At 42.6% G+C, this 24130-nt stretch overlaps 1 protein-coding gene across 3 annotated transcripts in view; it reads left to right on the forward strand.

Annotated features, from left to right (window-relative positions):
- The first annotated feature begins 280 nt into the window (after positions 1-280).
- The window catches only part of LOC126482401 (very low-density lipoprotein receptor), a 623117-nt gene continuing 599267 nt past the window's right edge, over positions 281-24130 (forward strand). For 2 of the 3 annotated variants that reach the window (XM_050106518.1, XM_050106519.1), the window contains exon 1: positions 282-541. In XM_050106518.1, the coding sequence (XP_049962475.1) occupies positions 415-541 (127 nt within the window). In that variant the 5' untranslated portion in view covers positions 282-414. Of the gene's footprint in view, positions 542-24130 lie in introns of all 3 variants that reach the window. The other variant, XM_050106517.1, reaches the window with a different exon arrangement.

Here is a 24130-nt window from a genome sequence, read left to right on the forward strand (position 1 = left end):
TGAGAAGACGGAAACGATGGAGTCCCGTGCTTCCCGCCTCGATTTCTACTGTACTGATTTTCGTGTATCACAGTTTGTACTATGAGATGTGAAATTCAGCCCAACTTCCCCCTTCGGCAGACTGCGGTTTAGGAGTACCTCCCGCGCAAGGTAGGGAGGTTCGCGGAGCCCCCGCGAGGCGGCGCCAGCGTCCGCACCCTCCCCTCCACCGCCCACCGGGCCAGTGGCGGCCTTGCAACGATCAGCTGCGCGCGCACACCTTGGCCACGGCTGTCTCGCCCAGTCAGGCTCGTGCCGCCGAAGGAGTCGTTTGTGTATAGCTCCCGTTCCGCATCTGTAACCGTTACTCGCAACACTAGCAGGAGTCTTGACTGCAACGGCACCACTAGTAACCCTACTGTTGTTGATCTTGGCATGGCCTTCGTGTACCTGCGGTCGCCGCTGTCCTTAACACCGTGGTGTTTAGTGATACTCAGCCTATTTGCGGCCACGTTGGTGCCAGGAGGTGCTGCGACCGGCAGTCTGCTCGCCCTCGATGACAGTGAGTAGTGTATTTTGTGTTCAGTGTGTGTCGTCTGCATCTCACTACACGCTTCCTGTCCACTCTGTATGCGCTAACAACGGTTATGGCTTTAAGCTTTTGTCAGAGGACTGACAAAGCAATTTCTAATTTCCACTGGCTTTAATTTTATAAATAAAGGATGAATGACCTGCTTAGTCTGTTGGTAAATATTAGTTTTAACAAAGTTCTAATGAGAAAACAGCAACGAAAACTGTTCCGAAATCAATGAAATGACTTTATTAACTGCCAGCTGCCAGTCATACTTTGATTTACGTTATGGTTGACAGAAACGTCTCCGTACGAGTCTTCAGATTTAGTAAACACGGTACTTTGAATCATACATTAGAAAACTGTCTGACTTTTCTAAATGAACGTTAATTGTCTTATAAGTTGGTTTTTATTGCGCAAGACGTAACATTTACGTAGCAGCATTTACTTCAAACTTTGCAATATTGAACGTATACAAAGGAGATACTTTATCATCATTTTTGATGTATGTCGTGCTACCTTGCTGTTTGTAATCTAGCCATTAAAGTTTTGTACCGATGTTGATTTTTCCGTTTTTTTTTTCGATTTGGATTCAGGCCAGAGATCTTAATTGGCCAACAGCGTTTTTGCTGAAACTGTAACTAACGAGCGCTGTACAGCCGAAGGGAGACAGGTTTTAATCACGAGGTCGCTTGTTATCCACGGCACGATGGTTCCCACAACGAGCCGGCGTGTTGTTTCTAGGGCGTTTTTCTGATGTGTAGATGATTGCCAAGTTTTGCTTTGCTTTTGACGCGAGCGGAAAAAATTTTTCTTTGCTGCAAAAGATTGGAGGGAAAGCGGCTAGGGGCGATATGTTAGCGGGTGTTTGCAAGCCTATGTGGGTGTTCAAAAACGGAAAAAAACCCTGCGTCGAAGTGTTAACGTAGTGCATCATCTGGAGTGTACTGCTGTCGGATCGATGTGGTCCACGTGAGTAGATGAGAAATTCCGATGCTTGCGTGTTACCTGTACATAGGTAAAGCAAATAAATTGGAAACGTTGGTTTGCTTGCAAAATGGGCTTCTCGTGTATTTTTTAGGCCCAAATTCATCCACCCAGTTTCATGGGGGTCCGATGGTTCGACGTACAATCGGAAATCCCTACGTCCCGGCATCATATCCGTACCGGCACACGAAGCGCTGTAGAAAGGCAAAGGCGCCTAATAACGAACAGATTCTAGGACAAAGCAGTGACACAAACATGTGAATTATTCAGAAATCGACGGAGCATTGGACGTACTCAAGTCGAGGTTATTTTCCATCCATTAGGCCACAAAAGTAGCATTTTCAGTGAATGACACGCTAATCTTGAATGGTTTTCGCGTGTATGGACCAAAACAATATAGCAACATAGATACTCATTCAGATGCAGATAATTTAAAGCATTGTTTGCATCATAAGCCTGTCGAGCGGATTTGAGTTTTTGTAGTGATTAAGACACTGGAAGTGGGTTCCGCCCCGTGAAATGTTATTTGTGATGCCACTGATCTGCATTGTAGCCTGAGGCTTAGGTTATGTTTGGAGGCGATAGGTTGTGATTGAATGTCAAATAAAAGTTAAGGTAACATATTGACTTGTAGTGTATGTCCTTATGTTCACCCCATAACACACTTTGGTATGTTTAACGGACTTTTCTTTCAAGAAATCTAAAACTGCAAGGTAAATTCGGGAAACTTAGATAGCGGACATGTGTTCGCGCGTATTTTAATGCATGCCATGAACATAGTTCCGATATAAACTACGAAAAAATGCGAGAGACTAACGTAACTATTACCGGGTTTGATGGGACCGAGTTTGTCGTTTTTCCGTGCGATACTGATCTGCATTTTAGCTTCCGAGATGGTTCTTCAAACATAATTATTGGTTAGTCTTTTGCGTAGCCTCCATGTCAGCTAGAGCTAATGACTGCGATGTCGACAGATCGATAAACATTAGCTATAGCTTCTGTCCAAGCGCATCTGACGGAATTAGACTGTTAACGTTGGTAATTGTATATGATTGCCTTTCTGGGTGGGTAAATTATTAAATTATTAGGTATGTGGTCTTGTTGCCTAAGGGCCACTGACCATAAGGACAGAATATATAGCTCGTAAGCAGTTACTTCCCCCCCCCCCCCTCCCCCTTTCCTTTAAAGTTACGTCGTCTCAGTGACTGTAGACTTATCGTCTCTCGAATTTCGTCTAATGGTAGTGCAGCCCCTCTCTTCACATCAAGCAGCTTTTTATTCATTTTACATGTTTCCATTATGCCGCCTTGAGACCAGGAAGTGGTGCTTTAAAATGGTATAGCAGTAGCAGGTAACCATAAATTCAATAAAAACACTATTAATACTGCGTGAAGGTTAATGATGCTTGTTACAATACACAGATTGCGATTTTCAGTTAAGGGGGGTAGGACGTCAAACGGGCCGACTTGGAGCAGGAGAGTCAGCACAGGACATTTTATTTTCTACTGTGTATACTTTTACAAATAAATTCATAAAATTTTGTCAGCATGACCAGGAAGGAATCAGGATTCACACTCGTAGCAGCGGAAGTTCAAAAACATAACAAAATAATTTTTTTGCATGTGAAATTTCGTCATTTTCACTTACTGTTGGCTGCCTTTGTTGCTATAGGTACATTTTTCTTCACAAGTAAGAGATTCTTTGATGAACTTTGCACAGTATACAAACCGTACTTACAGGTGTATGAAACTCTATAATTTTCCAGATCTATTAAAAACTGTGGTAAAAATTGAGATAATTAACTACAAATTTGATTTTTGCTAAACAAAAAGTTTAAAACGTAACAGCTCATTCATTTTTTCATAAATCAAATAGGTTCTAGATTTTGACACTTGTAAGTATGGTTTGTATGCTGTGCAAAATTCATCGAACAGTCTTTTACTTGTGAAGAAAAGTGTACCTATAGCAACAAATGCAGCCAATAGTAAGTGAAAAAATGATGAAATTGCACATGTAAAAATAAATTATTTTGTTGTTTTTTTGAACTTCCGCTGCTACGAGTGTGAATCCTGAATCCTTCCTGGTCATGCTGACAGTTTTATGAATTTACTTCTAAAAGTATAGACAGTGGAACTTAGTGTCCTGTGGTGCTTCTCCTGCTCCAAGTCGGCCCGTTTGAAGTCCTACCCTCTTAAGTACAGTTACGTGACTCGTTGTGGCCGTACCTAGAGTTGGATGTTTTGTCAGGTACGGACACAAAAACGTCTCCAGTACATTATGGAACAAGTAGTGTTTGTCTAAGTAGTACTGAATGACCAAAAAGATGCGGCGTACGTGGTAATTGAAACAGTCATTTGCCTATTTGCACGTAAAATAAATTTAATTTTGTTGCTGTTTTTGGCTTGTGATTTTGGGCCCCGCTATTAAATCTTGGTTGTTGTATGACGGATCTGTAGTGTAGTGTAAGGTGTAGATTATGTCGAAAGGTGAAAATTTGGTAGAGTTTGCTAAGGCAACGCATTTAAATGTCAAAGATGATGGTAAGACTATTCTGTATCGTAGCCAAATGTTTACTTTCGTGCCATGTTCAAACGGTGTTTGCCGTACGTAACGCACTTCGACGAAAAACTAAAAATCGGAAACGGAATTCATAAAACGTTTTAGATGATCATCTCTTTGACGAGTATTTTAATGCGTATTGTGTATATATGCCGTACATAAACTACGAAAAATGCAAGGGAATGGTTCAATACGGTGTAGATGTAACTGGATGTCGGAACACTGGTTGCCGGCCACGCAGCGGCTCTCTCAAAAGGCACCTGGGTGCGTCGCAACCGCGTTCGCCCCACTCTTTCCTCTGTCGCGTCAGCCGTGGTATAATTATCGCCTGGACCTGTTTACCGCGGCGCCCCAAGGGCGGGCAGCGCGCGACCACTGCCGGGGTGGACCGCTGCCGCAGCTGGTCACCTGCTCCATTCAGGCGCGCGCCGCGGCAGACCAATCAAACACACTGCCGAAAGCAACGGCGGGTACCGCGAAGCTATTCTGGTGGGTGGTGCTGCCTGCCTGTCGGGAGCGCATCTGCTGCCTCCCAAGGCTGCCGCTGACGTCCGCGCAGCAGCCCGGCCGACGCACGCCAATCCGTGGGTCACTTTGGCCGCTGTGTGTACTTTCTGGCTCGTCCGAGGCGCAGCTAGCAAACTCCGGGTCGTAACCGGAACCGTAGCTCCCACTGCAACACTAAAGGTCGCTGCACACGCATCGAATTACATCGCGACCGACAAAATTTCGTGGCAGCCTGCAGACGTCTCGACCGACTGCACTGAGCGATTGCTGTGCTGTCGTCATTTGTTTATCCTAAGTTTATTGTTTACGTTCTACGAGATCCCTCTTGGTTTTACTTAGAAACGAGTGAATTTCCTTGGCTTTTTTAGAGATAACAAGGCAACAAAATCAGAGAGAAACCTGTGGGCAAAGTAACGGCAAGGAAAGAAATTTAACCACGTTCTGTCAGAGACAGCAAAGGACTTGGAAGAGCAGTTGAACGGAATGGACAGTGTCTTGAAAGGAGGATATAAGGTGAACATCAACAAAAGCAAAACGAGGATAATGGAACGTAGTCAAATCCAGGTGATGCTGAGGGAATTAGATTAGGAAATGAGACACTTAAAGTAATAAAGGAGTTTTGCTATTTGGGGAGCAAAATAACTGATGGTCGAAGTAGAGAGGATATAAAATATAGACTGGCAATGGCCAGGAAAGCGTTTCTGAAGAAAAATTTGTTAACATCGAGTATAGATTTGTCAGGAAGACGTTTCTGAAAGTATTCGTCTGGAGTGTAGCCATGTATGGAAGTGAAACATGGACAATAAATAGTTTGGACAAGAAGAGAATAGAAGCTTTCGAAATGTGGTGCTACAGAAGAATGCTGAAGATTAGATGGGTACATCACATAACTAAGGAGGTATTAAATAGAATTGGGGAGGAGCTTGTGGCACAATTTGACTAGATGAAGGGCTCGGTTAGTAGGACATGTTCTGATGCATCAAGGGATCGACAATTTAGTATTGGAGGGCAGTGTGGAGGGCAAAAATCGTAGAGGGAGACCAAGAGATGAATACACTAAGCAAATTCGGAAGGATGTAGGTTGCAGTAAGTACTGGGAGATGAAGAAGCTTGCACAAGATAGAGTAGCATGGAGAGCTGCATCAAACCAGTCTCAGGACTGAAAACTACTACTACTGCTACTTAAGCAACTGGGACCTGACAACTTTCATAATTATCTAAGAACGGACGAAACATGCATTTCGGCGCTGCTGAACATCAAACCATTTATTAACGATTAAGAATAAAGCCACGAGAGAGGCTATAAGTTGGAAGGAGAAGCCTCTCTCGCCAACTTACAGCCTACATTATAATTTCTAATCATTGGCAGGAGTTAAGATTACTTCAGATTCAGTGCTGTTGTATTCCCACAATCAACTAAATGGTTCCTGAAACATGCAACGTGATTTATAGTTGACCGAGGAGGTACATCATGATAAAACAAAATAAATAAAATTGGTGTTCACGTAAACTTTGTTAATTTATCTATGTAGCATAAAAGATGACCTACAAATCCCACATGTTGCTCTTCATAGCAGCGGGCTTCGACACAGACTTGATTTTTTTAACCCTTGTACCAATAAAGCAAGACTGTTTATTGGATTAACGTCAATTAAACGTAGATCTGTCGGTTTTTAGATTTCTTTCCTGTAAGTATCGGAAACAAAATTTAACAGAAAAGCAGGAGGTCAACGGGCTTTTATTTTTTTCTAAATGACATACGAAACCAGTACGGAAGATGTTTTATTTCTTGCCTCTATATTGCTATACTCCTCGAATTACGTATGCCAAAAACGTCTGCACTCTTTAAATTTCTCCACGAACTCTGCCCTTGGAGTTTTGTCCGCCTTGTACCCTGCAACGTATCAGAACAGCATTTAACCCCGTGCGGTGACGAGAGACGAACTTTGGTAGGACGGCTGGCACGACAGCGCTACACACGGCACAGTTTGTTTGGGGGAGGGGGAGGAGGGGGGTTGGGAGGAAATGGTGGCGTATCGGATGTCAGGTGGTTCTACCCACTCGACGTCCCGACAAGGGATGTTCGTCCGTCGGTCAAACCGCCTACATACGTCCAATATGTAAGTACGTCGGTTGGTGCGTGTGTGGGGCCCTTAAGTTTATTCACTGACGATGCTGTTGCATACAGTCCTACAGTTTCGTTCGTGGATAACCGCAATGGACTTCAGAAAACTTCCATGTAATTGAAGATGTACCAGTAAATGTTTGTCAAAATTGCATATTTCCGGAAGTTCTTTGCCGATTGCGTCGATATTTAGTCAAAACGTTGATATCGAATACGCGCGCAATTTGGATACGTATTTTTAAACACTCAGCGTGATTCTCAGTAACATCTAAAAAAGAAAAACTGTGGCGACGTAAGATTACGCCTGAGACAAGTAATAAGACACATGGGGAAGTAAATGTCGGGGAATACTCCAAAAGTGGATGTCAAATGTTGAACATGTGACGTCACACCGCAATACGAAATGTATTTTCCAGCTCGTCCATGAAGGGATGATGGAGCGATGCAGTACTTACATCCAAGCAAATGGTGCAAATTTCGAACACATTTCGTAAGTGTGATCTGTTTTAAAAGTTACAATATTACTGCCTTCGCTGTACCCAACCAACATCCATTCTTCTTTTGGGTTTCTTTCTTCTTTCCTATTTTTTTACAGACCTTATGTAGTAACACACCAAAGTGAATACTTGACTTGGGTTAGGATGGCCAGATGGGATAGAGATGGGCTCAACCGCTGCACGTGCGGCGAGGTACATCGTCTGGTGACGTCCCATGTTCAGCATTCGTCATCCACTTTCGCCGTATCTCCCGACATTTGCTGCTCCCATGTGTCTTATATTGAATTACTACTCTCACCGTCACCTGTGTCGCTTCGAAAGGTTTTAAACGTTAATAACAATAATCATAATCATGTATATAATATATAAATCTTATAATATATAAATCTTTGACTTATAAAGGGAAACGTTAGTATATCATCTATATCATCTATTCATTCTCTCAGCGACTACACCGGCACCGAAACGGAATATAAAGAGAGAAGGCCGAAATACTGAATTCGTTCTTCCAGAGTTGTTTCACTGCGGAAGATCGTAACACTGCTCCTCCTCTCAATCGTCGTGCGAACCTTGAAATGGCAGATTTTGAGACAGCCGATCGCGGAATTGAAAAGCAGCTACAATCGCTTAGTAGTGGAAAGACTTCAGGACCAGATGAGACACCTATAAGGCTACCTATAAAGATTATGCGAAAGAACTTGCTCCCTTTCTAGCCATAACTTATCGTAGACAGCATGAGCAACGAAAGCTACCAAACGAATGGAAAACACCGCGGGTCATTCCCGTTTTTAAGAATGGCCGTAAGACAGATCCATACAATTACAGACCTGTATCGTTAACGTCAATCTGTTGTAGAATTATGGAACATTTCTTATGCTCATGAGTTATGACGTTTTTGGAAAATAAACATCTCCATAAAAATCAACATGGATTTCGCAAACAGAGATCCTGCGCAACTCGGCTAGCTCTGTTCCTCCAGGGACTCCACAGCGCAGTGGACAACGGCGCTCAGGTTGATGCCGTGTTCCTTGATTTCAGTAAGGCATCTGACACCGTCTCGTGTTGCCGTTTAATGAAAAAGTACGAGCTTACGGAGTATCGGAGCAGACTTGCGATTGGATTCAAGACATTCTTGCAAATAGAACTCAACACGTCGCTCTTAACGGAACAAAACCGACAGATGTAAAGGCAATATCCGGAGTACAACGAGGAAGTGTGATAGGACCGTTGCTGTTTACAATATATATAAATGATTTAGTAGAAAACGTCGGATGCTCTTTTTTTTTAATTCTATTCGCAGATGATGCAGTTGTCTATACCAAAGTAGCAACGCCAGAAGATAGTAAGAATCTGCAGAACGACCTGCACAAAATTGATGAATGGTGCAGATTCTGGCAGTTGACCCTGCGCGTAAATAAATGTAACACAGGAAAAGAAATCCACTACTGGACAGCTACACTACTGATGACAAATAGCTGGAGACAGCGTCTGCCGTAAAATATCTAGGCGTAACTATCCACAGCGATCTTAAATGGAATGACCACATAAAACAGATAGTAGGATAAGCAGATACCAGAATCTGATGCATCAGAAGAATCTTAAGGAAATGTAACTCATCCACTAAAGAAGTGGCATATAAGGCGCTTGTTCGCCAGATTCTTGAGTATTGTTCATCTAAATGGGATCCCTATCAGGTAGGGCTACTAGAGTACATAGAGGAGAACCAACGAAGAGCGACGCGTTTCTTCACGGGATCGGTTAGCAGGCAAGAGAGCGTTAGGAAAATGCTAAACAAACTCCGCTGGTAGACGTTACAAGAGAGGCATTGTGTCTGACGTAGAGATTTACTATAGAAATTTCTTGAAAGCACTTTTCAGGAGGAGTCGGACAACATATAAAATCCCCCCCCACATAAATCTCGCGTATTGACCACGAGGAGAACATTCGAGAAATTGGTGACAATACAGAGGCTATAATGTTACTTTAAATCCGTCTTGATTGCAAATTTTTTTTTATTATTCATATTATTATTCATATGACCGGTTTCGGTTCATTCAGAACCATCTTCAGATCTGATATTTAAGTTACAGGAGTAACCCGTCCAATTCAGCAACTTTCGCATGCTACGTCACATAAAATTTTATGTGACGTAGCATGTGAAAGTTGCTGAATTGGACGGGTTACTCCTGTAACTTAAATATCAGATCTGAAGATGGTTCTGAATGAACCGAAACCGGTCATATGAATAATAATATGAATAATAATAAAAAAATTTGCAATCAAGACGGATTTAAAGTAACATTATAAAATCACTGATTGCTGTTATCCCATAAGACATTGTCTGTTTTTGCAAAATACAGAGGCTTACAGACAATCATTCTTCCGATGCACTTTTCACGAGTGGAACAGGGTTGGATGGATCAGATAGTGGTACCGAAAGTACCCTCCGCCACACACCATTAAGTGGCTTGCGGAGTATGATGTAGACGTAGATCTGATGTCAGTATAGTTATATACTAAGCGACAAGAATGGTTTATTCTCGAAAAGAAGCAGGAAGACTAGGATAAACTTCACACCTGGTGTAGCGAATGGTAGCTGCCTTTAAATGTAAGAGAATGCCTATAATAAAGCGAGAGCTTCCGATAATATTTGCTACAAGGTTCGTGATGAATTGGAGCCAGTCTCATTGAATATTTGAGGGTAATAAAAAGCTGTATGAAATGGGAAAATTCCATAAAATCAATGTTAGAGAAGAAAGACTTCCTGGAAGTTTTCTTGTTAATTTCAGCGCCTCTCTAAATAAAACCGCAGACAAGATAAGTGCGACCTGTTCCAGAGTATTCTTCCAGTGTTCGTAGTACATGTCACAGAGCATGATAGATACTCTGGGAATTAAGACCAATTACTACGATAGTAAAGAATCGGTATACCAAACAAGAAAGCGCAACAGTAATCAGGAAGTTTAACTGGGATTAATAAGACTTAGTTACCATGAAAACGTTATTGGTAAAATTTCGCGAACATGTAGTCGGAAGAAAGCCGACCGACCACGTTGCTACCACCAGCGTATACCTCGCGTAAGGCGCATGAAAAAAAAGTTCACAGAGGGTAGGATGCGAATGGAGTAGGAAACGAAAACGAGAAGACTGGTTCCATACACCCTCCATCAAGCACTACATCATGGCCTGGGGCCTGTGTAAGTAGATACAGATTCCTATACTGAGACTAAATCGTGAAACAGGAGCGTTTCATCAGAAATTGGCTTCGGGAATGTTAAGAACTAACCTTCTGTAAAACTATCAGTGAGCTTACCCTTTCTACTACAGGTACCTGTAATTCTAGAATGCTCATTAACTGCACAATGCAAATCTTCGTATTACGGGCTTTTTATTCCATGGGCTTAGCGTAAGGAGCGAAGTAGAGGGGCTGACGTACAAGTAATTTTTTTCCTGCCTTTCACCAACAAAAATAGATTTGTAAATAGATTTTAGAGTATCAGATTTCTATAGTGAATGCAAGAACTCGTTTCATTGAAAGAAGTCATTAATATCTTTAATTTACGGTTGTACTAACCCTATGTTAGAGCACTGATCGCCTGCATTGAAAGAATACATCCATCCTTGAAAATTGGTACTCAATTACAGGAATTGTTACATTGAAAATAGTTGACATTCCGCAAACGATTTGTAAGTGAATTTCGGTAGCTGTTTAACTGACAATAAAATTACCCTGTACGTAAAGAAAGCAATAGGACAAACGCATTGTCATAGGAAGCTAGGTGCAGTGTGTAGCACGAACACCTAATCTATATTCGAGAATGTAATTTTTCGCGGCGACACTGTTGAATTTTTTTCTCTCCGCGTTCGATTTAAATAACCTAAACTTTCTCGAGCGTTTTTCATCTGGAATTAATGTCCAGCGAACATTTACTACCCATGTATCGTTACAACGCGGAAGCGCTGTAACAAATGTGTATGAAAGGCAGAGCACAGAATCGCGGTATGAAGCGGGAGGGTAATTGATGTTCGGCTCCTATTTGAGCTAGGAACATAAAACGAAAAGTTGTTGGTTTATCCCGGACCACCGGCCATTTCGTATAATCGTTCGAAAATCTTACTGTGGCTGTGTTACAGTATATTAAGTAAGGTTTCTACGACTAACCGGAACTGTCACCCAGGTAAACTGTGCGAATCGATCACTTCCTTTTTAAAAAGATTTTAAATGGGCCGAAATTAAAACTCGGCTAATGGCATCATTTGTATGTGAACTGTTCTGCTTTCACGTGCAAACACATGCAAACAACACGTTCTGGGAGATTTCTGAAGGGCACCCCCCTTTAAATTTTTACGAATCGGTAAACATTGCACAAAGATAGTCAAAAGTATTTTTTTTATCGAACAATCTTTATCCGTTGTCGAGATACGATGGTTTAAAGTTCAGCTAAATGTAGCACGTGTAATTCGTTCCTACGTGAATTGAATGCTCGGAAACGGTTCAGAGTGAATCAAATAAATAAAATTCATTCTTAAGACAGAATTGAAAACTCGCTTTCAAAAATCTAGCTTCTTTCGGATTTTACGTGCAGAAACGATACTTCTACTTTTCGAACTTGTGCGAATTGGTGCAAATTCTGTACGAAGGTAGACAAATACATGCAATTACTGGTTGTCCTGTTTCCTGTTTTGTGAAAGCTTTCTCCATTGCCACGATATAAAAACATGGTTCGAAAGACAATAAAAAGAACTTACACCGGATGATTCGTCGCCACAGTCAACAAAAATATGCATAGGTCGCCAAGCTGTGGCAATCTAATGTCGAAATTATGCTAGAGTAAAAGCTGTGTACCGGAATGAAAAATGTTCTTATCGTAGCACAAAAAGGTGAAAATATCGTGGGCAGAATCATGGCTGTAGAAGAAGGGAAGAGGTTTCATCTTACCTGGGAGCTTCAAAGACATTTACATCAAAACATCTTGACATACTCGCGCTTTTTTACGATTTAAGCCCACTTACCAAGCGCAATGAGCTCTTACAAGGAAACCTCCCCATCGCACCCCCCTCAGATGTAGTTATAAGTTGGCACAGTGAATAGGCCTCGAAAAACTGAACACAGATCAATCGAGGAAAGAGGAAAAAGTTGTGTGGAACTATGAAAAAAAGCAAAATATACAAACTGAGTAGTCCATGCGCAAGATAGGCAACATCAAGGATAGTATGCGCTCAGGAGCGCCGTGGTCCTGCGGTTAGCATGAGCAGCTGTGGAACGAGAGGTACTTGGTTCAAGTCTTCCCCAGAGTGAAAATTTTACTTTATTTTCGCAAAGCTATGATCTGTCCGTTCATTGACGTCTCTGTTCACTGTAATAAGTTTAGTGTCTGTGTTTTGCGACCGCACCGCAAAACCATGCGATTAGTAGAGGAAAGGACGTGCCTCTCCAATGGGAACCGAAAACATTTGATCGCAGGGTCATAGGTCAACCGATTCCTCCACAGAAAAACACGTCTGATATATTCTACACGACACTGGCGACGGCATGTGCGTCACATGACAGGAATATGTTATCGACCCACCTAACTTGTACACTTGGCGAATGGGTAAAAAGATTCTTCTACCTTGCCCGATTTAGGTTTTCTTGTGGTTGTGATAACCACTCCCAAAAAAGTGATCGCATCTGACGGACGGACAGATAATAATTGTCTGAAAATAAAAATATTGAACTTTTCACTCGAGGGAATACTTGAACCAAGTACCTCTCGTGCAGCAGCTGCTCACGGGACCACGGCGCTCCTGATCTCATATTATCCTTGATGTTGCCTATCTTGTGCATGGACTACTCAGTTTATATATTTTGCTTCTTTTTTTCATAGTTCCACACAACTTCTTCCTGTTTTCTCGATTGATCTGTGTTCAGTTTTTCAAGGCCTATCCACTGTGCCAACTTATAACTAAATCTGTAGGGGGTGCGATGGGGAGGTTCCCTTGTTAGTTACAAGGTGTTAGCACACCTCCGTCTTGCGTTTTATGGACTAAACTCCTTGATCTTGAGCCAAAATTGAGGAGATCCACCAGCCGTAGTAAATGTGACATGTGCTTGACACAATGCGTTGCATTACATGACATGGGTATTAATATTAACCAGTAAAAAGTGCGAATATGTGAAGAAGTTTTGATTTAGATGTCTTTGAAGCTGCCAGATAAACCGAAAATCTAGTCCCTACTTTTACATCCCTAACTTTGCCAACGATATATTCGTCTTTTTTACTCTATGAAAGGAACATTTTTCATTCTAATTTATTCGTTGTTGAAGTGTTTGAAGATACACGGACAGTGGTATACATACAGGATAATTAGAAGCAGCAAACAGTCGCGATTTATTGCTTTGCATTGTTTTACACACACACACACACACACACACACACACACACACACACACACACACACACACACATTCTTTCGTTTACATCATTGTACTGCAGTCTCAAGTGAGCCGACAGTAACAGTTAATTCGTTAACAAATACATATTTCGTGGCAGATGACGCGTAGTTGCAGTTTACGGCCAAATCGTGCTTAAATGTTACAATGTAGGCTTTCACGGCCGGTGTTGTCTTCATTTAAAACTTCCGAGCTGAGAGGCCGTGCTCGATGTATAAAATTTCCATCTGCGGGAGATATCTTCTGAGGTCGTCCGCGCGACCTCAGATGATGTCGCCCGCAGATGGAGACGAAACGTCAGGTGGAAATTTTATACATCGACCACGGCCTCTCAGGCCGCAAATTTTAACCGAAGGCGTGCTTAAATTCTTAAATTTCGTAATGTTATCGCCCACGGCTGTCCTAATAGATGTCGCTGCCTCTGCTGACGAAGTCCCGGTTTCCACTATCGGCTATTATTTCGCCTTTCTTCTGTAATATATTTTCCTGGAATGGAGTCTAGGCAGTCTCGGGTGGCCAACCGTGGAGGAGGAGGGGGGGGGGGGGGGAAGCGGTAAGCGGTACTGACACGGAAAGCGCCGGGTGTGTGACAAGACTAAGCAAGCTGAGCATTATACAACCAACAATGTTAGGTTTACTTTAATTAGGTCGTATACGTTACCTATGCTCTTTTTAGTACATCTATATAATCCACAACGCACCGTATGTTACATACTGGAGGATACCATAAACCACGACTAGTCATTTCCTTTCCTGTTTCATTCGCAAATAGAGTGAGAGAAACGACTGTTCATGTGTCTTCCTATGAGCCCTAATTTGTCTTATCTTCGTGGTCCTTACGCAAGATGTACGCTTGCGACAGTAGCATCGTTCTGTCGTAAGCTTCAGATGCGGTTTTCTGAATTTTCTCAACAGTGTTCCGGGAGAAGTGCGCATTCTTCCTTCCAGGGAAATGTAGAAAGCTTTTAAGTGCTACAGAGTCCCTGATCTAGCGATACAGATACACGTTTAACACACAAGACGCTTGCTGAGGAGAGGCGAGTTTAATATTACCTCTCGGCCCACCCGATCTTGATTTCTGCAGACTGAGTAAACTAGTTTCAAGATAGTGCCATGATGGTGACCTTAATAAGTTCAAAACCGAATTTTTACCATGACTTCATTCCCTGCCTCATTTTCTTCTGGGCTCCTAATAGGAAAGTTCTTGTTAGATGTACGTTTTAATCTATCTAATACTCAATTAATTAGAGGATAAGAAGCTGCATGTGCACATCGATTGTGAACTATGGTGGTATTCTGCACACGTCATACCCAGCCGTTTAATTGCATATGGCCGAATGAAACAATAGTTCGCTATCATATTTAACCGTGAAACTGCGTGCTGTTTCGTTGTGTTATACTGGGCTATTTAATTCTGCCGAAGGCAACGTTTTTAATTTTAGACTGGCGGAATTTGAAACTGACCGTTCTGAAAGGGACAGCAACATTTCACGCCAGAATCTTTTTATCGCAATTGATACTGATGTTGCACATTTTGGATTACATTGAAAATGCCCATAAGGGCGAAATTCCGTTTCTGCGAACATACCCTTCCCGTAACGTATTCTAATAAGCGAGTAGTAAAATTTTTCAGCAGCCTTATTTCACCTGTGTTCACCTGCGAAATATACACTCCTGGAAATTGAAATAAGAACACCGTGAATTCATTGTCCCAGGAAGGGGAAACTTTATTGACACATTCCTGGGGTCAGATACATCACATGATCACACTGACAGAACCACAGGCACATAGACACAGGCAACAGAGCATGCACAATGTCGGCACTAGTACAGTGTATATCCACCTTTCGCAGCAATGCAGGCTGCTATTCTCCCATGGAGACGATCGTAGAGATGCTGGATGTAGTCCTGTGGAACGGCTTGCCATGCCATTTCCACCTGGCGCCTCAGTTGGACCAGAGTTCGTGCTGGACGTGCAGACCGCGTGAGACGACGCTTCATCCAGTCCCAAACATGCTCAATGGGGGACAGATCCGGAGATCTTGCTGGCCAGGGTAGTTGACTTACACCTTCTAGAGCACGTTGGGTGGCACGGGATACATGCGGACGTGCATTGTCCTGTTGGAACAGCAAGTTCCCTTGCCGGTCTAGGAATGGTAGAACGATGGGTTCGATGACAGTTTGGATGTACCGTGCACTATTCAGTGTCCCCTCGACGATCACCAGTGGTGTACGGCCAGTGTAGGAGATCGCTCCCCACACCATGATGCCGGGTGTTGGCCCTGTGTGCCTCGGTCGTATGCAGTCCTGATTGTGGCGCTCACCTGCACGGCGCCAAACACGCATACGACCATCATTGGCACCAAGGCAGAAGCGACTCTCATCGCTGAAGACGACACGTCTCCATTCGTCCCTCCACTCACGCCTGTCGCGACTCCACTGGAGGCGGGCTGCACGATGTTGGGGCGTGAGCGGAAGACGGCCTAACGGTGTGTGGGACCGTAGCCCAGCTTCATGGAGACGGTTGCGAATGGTCCTCGCCGATACCCCAGGAGCAACAGTGTCCCTAATTTGCTGGGAAGTGGCGGTGCGGTCCCCTACGGCACTGCGTAGGATCCTATGGTCTTGGCGTGCATCCGTGCGTCGCTGCGGTCCGGTCCCAGGTCGACGGGCACGTGCACCTTCCGAACCACTGGCGACAACATCGATGTACTGTGGAGACCGCACGCCCCACGTGTTGAGCAATTCGGCGGTACGTCCACCCGGCCTCCCGCATGCCCACTATACGCCCTCGCTCAAAGTCCGTCAACTGCACATACGGTTCACGTCCACGCTGTCGCGGCATGCTACCAGTGTTAAAGACTGCGATGGAGCTCCGTATGCCGCGGCAAACTGGCTGACACTGACGGCGGCGGTGCACAAATGCTGCGCAGCTAGCGCCATTCGACGGCCAACACCGCGGTTCCTGGTGTGTCCGCTGTGCCGTGCGTGTGACCGGTGTCAATGTGTTCTTTTTTCCATTTCCAGGAGTGTATTTTCTTCCAATAATATGCCATATCGGATACCTGCGCTAAATACTGAACTGTTGTAACCTATACTTGAAATTTCCGATTTAATATCACACGATTCTGATATTGGGAGGAATGAACTTCACTGCTGGCGTTTGTGTCATTGAGATGCTTACGTCGTCTTTTCTGTTGGTGCTGAAATTTTAATTCAGTTCTTTTTCACTGTTAGACTGAGCCGTGTAAATTCAGTACATCGTTTCTTCCTTGTGGTTTTTCCTGTATGCGCTAGCACGCCTTAAAAAAACATAGTATTTGGCACTGTCGACCGTATCGAACCTCTCTTCAGGTCAGTGAGATTTGAACAGCAGCATATATAGTGCTGTGGTTTTATTTTACGACCGTTTAAATTATTCTCTCTTTCATGTCCTGTTTTAACTCGCAGAGGTCTGGAAACTGTAACTGCTGTATTTGTAAACCAGTTTTTCATAGTTTTTATCTTGTTAGTAATTTCGCCAACTTTGATTGTTTTACTCCACTTGACACTGAGCTTGTGCTACTGGGATATTGTCCGTTATTATACTTAAAAATATCTTACGTAAGTCGTCCTGTAGTTAGTTTACCTCGACTCTCTAAACAGGTTAGTGTTACAAGCTTTTTGAAATGCTTCCCTGTTCTAGCAAACACCTTGCGACATTATTAAGACAATATGACATTCAAAGCGTTTTTATCTTGCTGTTTTCATCTTGCTGATCTCTAATTTTCCATTACGTTGCCCTGACAAGTGACTGTCACTTGGTATGGACAATACGTAGTGTTAATGACAGATGAGCTCACATTTGGCACAGTTTTTTGTCGGCTGTGTAGAGGAAGGATGGACGGTTACTGTTTAACGTCCCGGCGACGTCAATGTCATTAGAGACGGAGCACACACTGGGATTAAAAAAGGCTGGGGAAAGAAATATGCCGTGCCGTTTCAAAGGATACAGCCCGGCTTTTGCCTTAATCAGTTTAAGGAAATCGCTGAAAACTTAAGCGAGGATGGCCGGACGGGGATTTGTACCGTCGCTGTCTCAAATGTTGTATAGGAAAATTCCATGTTTTGTAGCTCATAGCTTACGGCTGTCGATAAAGCACCGAGGACGGCGTTAACTCTCAGATACTCAATGGATGCATCCGCACTAGTGCTCCACCTTTTCCTTAAGATTGAATAAATAGGTCTGAACCTGTAATGTCTCATAGAACCCCATAATGGGTAAGTCGGAGTTCTGTCAGACACAGTCGCAACATCGCAAATTAGCTGAAACGAGTCGGTAACGATAATGTAAACGAATTCGCATTGCTGATTAGACGAGTGTAAGAGGGAGGAGAAGACAGCCCAACAAATTAACGAGCAGCAAAGCATTAAAAATGCACCGCCGGGAAAAAGTGAAATTATTCCGAAACTTCCCATGTGATCAAGACATTTATTTTTCCTGGTTGTGGACAGCGTTTTTATATGTAAATCTAGGTTTTAGCCACTCTCGCGGAAGATATTTTTGCAAATGGTGAACGAGCACATTCAGTAGACATGAATAATTTCTCGAAGAATTTGGTGTCCAGCAGTTTTGCCCCGAAAAATACAAAAATAAGTTCCCAGTGCTTTCCAAGCTATCAAACCAAATCAATATTCCACAGTTCAGTAAATATGGCAAAGGGTACTTTCTACTGCACTACGCATAAATGTTAACACTTCTTCCACCCATTTATGGAAAGTGGAAAATGACAGCTCACGTGCACCTGCGCAATTTTTTATTCATTTAATGAATACGATATCCACAGGAGGCAAAAAATACTTTTCTGACGTTCCATTTGAAAACTAGATCGTGCAAATCTGTAATTACATTTTCACGGTGTTTTAGACGTGTGTGTCTTCCGGCTACCGGTAAGATACTTTTTGCATAATTTTTCTCTCATAGATTAAACTCAATCATGTCTAATCACGTCAGCCGTCTTTTTACGCTTTATGTACGCTGTTAACAAAATACCAGTATTCTAACGTTGGGCAAATTGATCAGTATTTCTGAGCTACTGTTACAGTATCCGTTTTAAAGTTTCAAAAATCCTTGTGTACTTCATTGGTGCGATGAAGGCTACATGTTTTCAATAAGAAAGTGTAAGTAACTAACAGTAGTGCCAGAAACCATTTTCTTTCTTAAATTTGTGGTAAGTTTCTATGGGACCAAACTGATTTGGTCGTCGGTCCCTAGGCTTAAACACTTTTTAATCACACACACACACACACACACACACACACACACACACACACACACACACACACACCTGAGGGAGGACTCGAACCTCCGACGTGGGGAGCTGCGCGAACCGTGGCAAGGCGCGGAGACCGCTCGGCTATCCCGCGCAGAAACCAATTTAATCCGTGTATTGATTGTGAGCTGAAACAGTAGAGAGAGAAATTACTGTAGTTTGTGATTTGGCCACCTACTTAGTGTCATTGCAAGTGCAGCAGGCATCGCCTGTTTTTACAGCATTAGATAAAGAATGGAGTCTTCAGTCATCTGCGATGAAGACGTAGGTTCGGAGTTTAACCATTGTGTACATCCTCGAAAGAAACCGCAGCTCTCCGTTATCGTACATACAAGTAATATTTTAGAATGGTGCTAATTAATAGCAGCTCTTCTGAATTCATCTTCCTTGGTTAACACAAAGATCTTGTTTAGACAGCTATGGAAGAGACAATGTATAACAGAGGGAGATAGCACAGTGGTTCAAAAAGCTAACACTTAATCTGGAGAAAGGGAACTCAAATTCTCGCTCGGCAATCCTGCTTAAGGTTTTCAATGCTCGGTTACATGCATTTTTGGATCAGAGATTTTGGAAATTACGACTAAGTGAAGTAATTACTTCACAGTGAATACACTAAAGTCACAAGACTTAATGTCGCCATGAAGAAGAGTGTGACTGCATACTATGAGAGACTGCGAAGGCTACGCAAATCTGATCAAAAAACGGAATGGCGTGCGGTCGTAAGGTGTTACTTAATGATATCCGACCTCGCGGTGTAGCCTGAACCTCGTCAGTTGTAATGCGGAGGGATGGACCAACCTCTGCACAGTCCGGATTTGGTACCAAGTGAGTTGCACCACTTTTTTCCCCCGAGGTGAAAAGGCTTGACAGGGAATGCTCACTTACACCAAAGAGGAACAGTAGGCTACAGTGATGATAAACGTTAGACAGGTAGCTAGGTAACTAGGAAGCTAGACTTTTTGCGGAGTCGACAGGAAAAATGCAGTATCCGCCATTGTGCTCGACGAAAATTAGTCAGTGTGAATTGTATCTGCACTCAGCTTCTCTGACATTCACATCGGTTTTCATTTCAGCTCGAGTAAGGAACTGAATACAGTTACATCGTACATTTACCACACAGTAGCATGACAGTTTAGGTATGAATACAATTAGCTTAAATTCAATCACACTGTCCCCTCGAAACAGTCTTCTAAATAATACGAAATAGAGAAATGAGAAGATAGTGTCAGCAGGTAGGCTACTCCTGTCTGGTGACATTAAGCTTGACGACAGCTTAACGTTCCAACTAGACGAACGAATCACCATCTTCATTATCAGATATTCTCGTTCCACGAGTGAGTGCAGAGAGAAATTATGTTTAATCCAGAGCATTGGAGCAAAATTTGGTCGTCATGGACTGGTGTACCGCCAGATCTCCTCGCTTTGATTCGAATAGGCTAGCCCTAATCGAACGAACGCAAGCACGCGCGCGCGAGCGTCTCTGCGGCTACAGACACATACAGCTAATGTTTGAAATAGCGGGAGAGGTGGCGCAATGGTAAGGCCCGGATCTGGTATTCGTGAGCATAGCGGCTGAAACTCCTGTTCCTCCTTCCAGATTTAGGTTTTCCTTGATATCCCTAGATAGCTTAAGGCGGATGCCGAGGTGGTTCCGTTAAGGAGAAAATGTGTTCATCGACGATTGGAGGTTAAACGCAGAACGTACTTTCCTTTTCGTCTGAGTTACTGCCAAGTAATTGGTTGTGTTATTTCAGTATAAATTAAAGTGGCTGGTACAGTCTTCTGCAGTCAGTGATCAAGCCAGGCACGGTTATCGGAATGGCAGTTTCACAATTCTCAGTGCGCGTTCATTTCCCTTTTGGTACACAATTGTTAGACTCAACTTAGAAAGAACTTTCAGTATGCAGGTATAGAACTGTCAACCAACACTTTGTAACGTTACAGGTAACTGGTTCGCTTGCCGCAGGGCGGACTGAATCCTACAGATAGTCTGTGTGCTGACTTGAACGTCTGTTGGGGTGGGATGCTGTCAGATGAACTGCGACAGACGAACTGGGAGCATCTGAAAGCGGTCATCGGAGATTTCCCGGGAGGGAAGAGGGCTGCTCAGGCAGCATGGTCGTGGAACGAGCTAGTAAGGGTAGGCCATGACGTTCGCATGACGGATTTATTTCAAATTTTGTACATTAAGACAACGTAATGTGCCAATAGGTGATTCCCAGAAAACCACAAGAGATGTACCGTTGCGTTTCGATCATGCGCACTACATGGCAGCGGTCGAGCTCCGTAATTGCTTGATTGCTAGACAGTCCCGATCACGCTTATTTTAACTTACGTTTTTGAAACATTAGTCATATTATTTCATACGAACGTTTGAAAAGCAATACGTTGAAAAGACACGTTTATTTGCATAAACTTTTATTGAATTTCTGATATTAACGAGTTGTTTGCTAATTTTTGTCATCACAGCGAATATTACATTTAGCAACAAGTAAACGGCCAAACGCGCCAATTTTTGCTGAAACTGTATGCCTGATTTCCGAAATTCGTTATACTTGCAGTCTGGTAAGTACCATGAAATGCTTTGTATCTGGACGCTTCCATCTACAAACATAAGTTTCGTGGACGAGGGACAGGCTTGGAAAGACCAAGCGAAACATCGATAAATAATGATAAAAAATAGCTTTATTCAATAAAACAAAGAGATGAAATGTCAGAATATGAGATTAATGTACGATTAATAGCGGGATGCGCTTTCGACATTAAAAGTATTTTTCAGACAGACACGGAAAACATAAATTAAAACGGCGTCTACTACATCGATGGAATGCCATTTTCTCGCATGCACAAGGAATCTTTTGAGTTCGGAAGGTTAAACATAGCTTTTTCTCCCGACAATTTTGATGCAAATCATGCGTAACATATCATTCTGACAGATATCGTTGCCGAAAACTGGCAGTGTAAGACTGAGTGTAATTTAATAGCATCTTCGTGAGAAGCAATTTCTCGTTCGTTATCAATCAAATGTGAACAAGGGTGAGGGCGCCCGATAAAGTTTTTAACTTGTCTTTAAAATTAAATGTAGCATAATATTTGTTGTAATGATAAAAATTATTGCACAGCAAAATAACATGGGAAATTCAGTAAAATTTTGTGCAGTCAGTCACCATCTCGAGCTCAGGTTCGCAACGCTGTGGTACATCACTGACGTGCAAATCTTCTCTTGCGGTTTTCTCGAAATCGCCTGTGGAGTACGCCTAACGACTTGAGCATTATGTCGTCCTAACGGACTACTAACGCTGCACAAAGTCTGAAGTAAATCCGTGATAGTAACGTCGTGGCCTCCCCTTATAAGATGGAGGAGCCTGTGATTTGGAGTGTCGTCACTAGTATAAATTTATTGTAAATACGTAAAAGCCTCACAAACATGCTCACTGGACTCGCATTCGGGAGGACGACGGTTCAATCCCGCGTCCGGCCATCCTGATTTAGGTTTTCCGTAATTTCCCTAAATCGCTCCAGGGAAACGCTGGGATGGTTTCTTTGAAAGGGCACTGCCGACTTCCTTCCCCATCCTTCCCTAATCCGATGAGACCGATGACCTCGCTGTTTGGTCTCTTCCCACAAACAATCCAACCCCTTACAAACATGCTACAAAGACATAAGATAAATCTCTTTGCCAAGATGGCTAATAACAACTTTTATTCTCAATAATTCATTATGTAGAGAGCTTTCACAGCTGTTTTAAGATATATGCAATAACCTGCCCGTCGAGATCTGAAGATGGTGACTTTGATTACCGAAACCGGCCAACGAGAATAAAGACCATTATTGGCGGTCTTGGCAAAGAAGTTTGTCGCTATTATGTTATCATAGATAGCCCCTGGCTTCTCTAAACTAATAAACTAAAAAAAAGCTAGGAAGAAACGAAAGAGCTTTGGAACCGAGGAAAGGGGACAAGCTCTTTGTACATAAAGCTTCAGACACGTATTTACTACGTAGTTAAAAGGCTATCATCAGTATTTATAATAAATTGTAACAACTGAACCCGTCACGAAAGTCACACTCCTGACATATCACTTGAAAGAGGATAATTCAAGCAATTAATGAACAGATTTTTTAAATTAAGTATACGAAAATGTTATAACAATTTACATAAATAGTGACATAAAAATTTATTTACATAAGTAGTGCCATAGCTATGGAATTCTTCAGACGCACAAGTGGTTGCATCAGCATGAGTTTCCTTCTTTAATATTCCAATAACTTGACACTATTTAACTATAGTTTTTATTTACAAATAGGTCAAGTCAGTGTTTCGACTCGAATGCCGAATGTGGAGATTTATTTGTTTGAGATTTATGTAAGAGTCTTGAAGTAATGCATAAGTAATTTTGTTATGAGGTCGTAAATTGACTGCAGAGATTTTCTGAGAGTTTCATCACAAGTATTTATGGGAAATTAGTGTGAAAATTATGGCTGTTGGTCAAGAAGGAAGTATTTGCTCTGAATCGAGTGGTCACGTGTCCGAACGGTTAAATAAAGGTGCAAGGAGGGCACGAGGTCTTCGATCCGTCGTGGATCTGGAGTGTTTGAGGGTTTCCGTATTGGTATCGTCTGTAGTCGGTAAGGTTATAGGCGGTGTGTACGCTGCGAATGTTACTTCGGTGTAGCGTTACTTAGAGTAATCTTGGGCGCGAGTGATATTTTTCAAGTCTCAGGGCTCTGATTTCAATCTTCAGAAGCAGTTCAGTTAGTAAGGAGATCTCGTATAAGCGACTTAATTCGTTGAGACACGTCAGGTTTTCCGGAGTTTATTGCGCTGATGTACTTAATATTTAAGGCATGCTGCTAGATGTAAATGCTGTGTCGGCACAGAGGAATTGCAAAATTTTGCACTGTCGTTAGATTCTGAAGTTATTCAGTGAGTTACTCGTATTTGGCCGCCATTTGCATATATTGTGCGTTTCTAAAATTAAAAGGGATTTCTATTGAAGTTAAGACCAATTTTTTCTAACAATATTACTAGGCTTCAGGATTCGACCCAACAGATCCTGCCTTACTTCATCTGTCATTAAATTATTTGCTTATGTGTCTCACTGCTAGTATAAAGTTCTGATATAGCGACGATATACGGCCATCCCCCATTGACAATAGCGA

Source organism: Schistocerca serialis, chromosome 5, assembly GCF_023864345.2.
Source record: "Schistocerca serialis cubense isolate TAMUIC-IGC-003099 chromosome 5, iqSchSeri2.2, whole genome shotgun sequence".
Lineage (NCBI taxonomy): Eukaryota > Metazoa > Arthropoda > Insecta > Orthoptera > Acrididae > Schistocerca > Schistocerca serialis.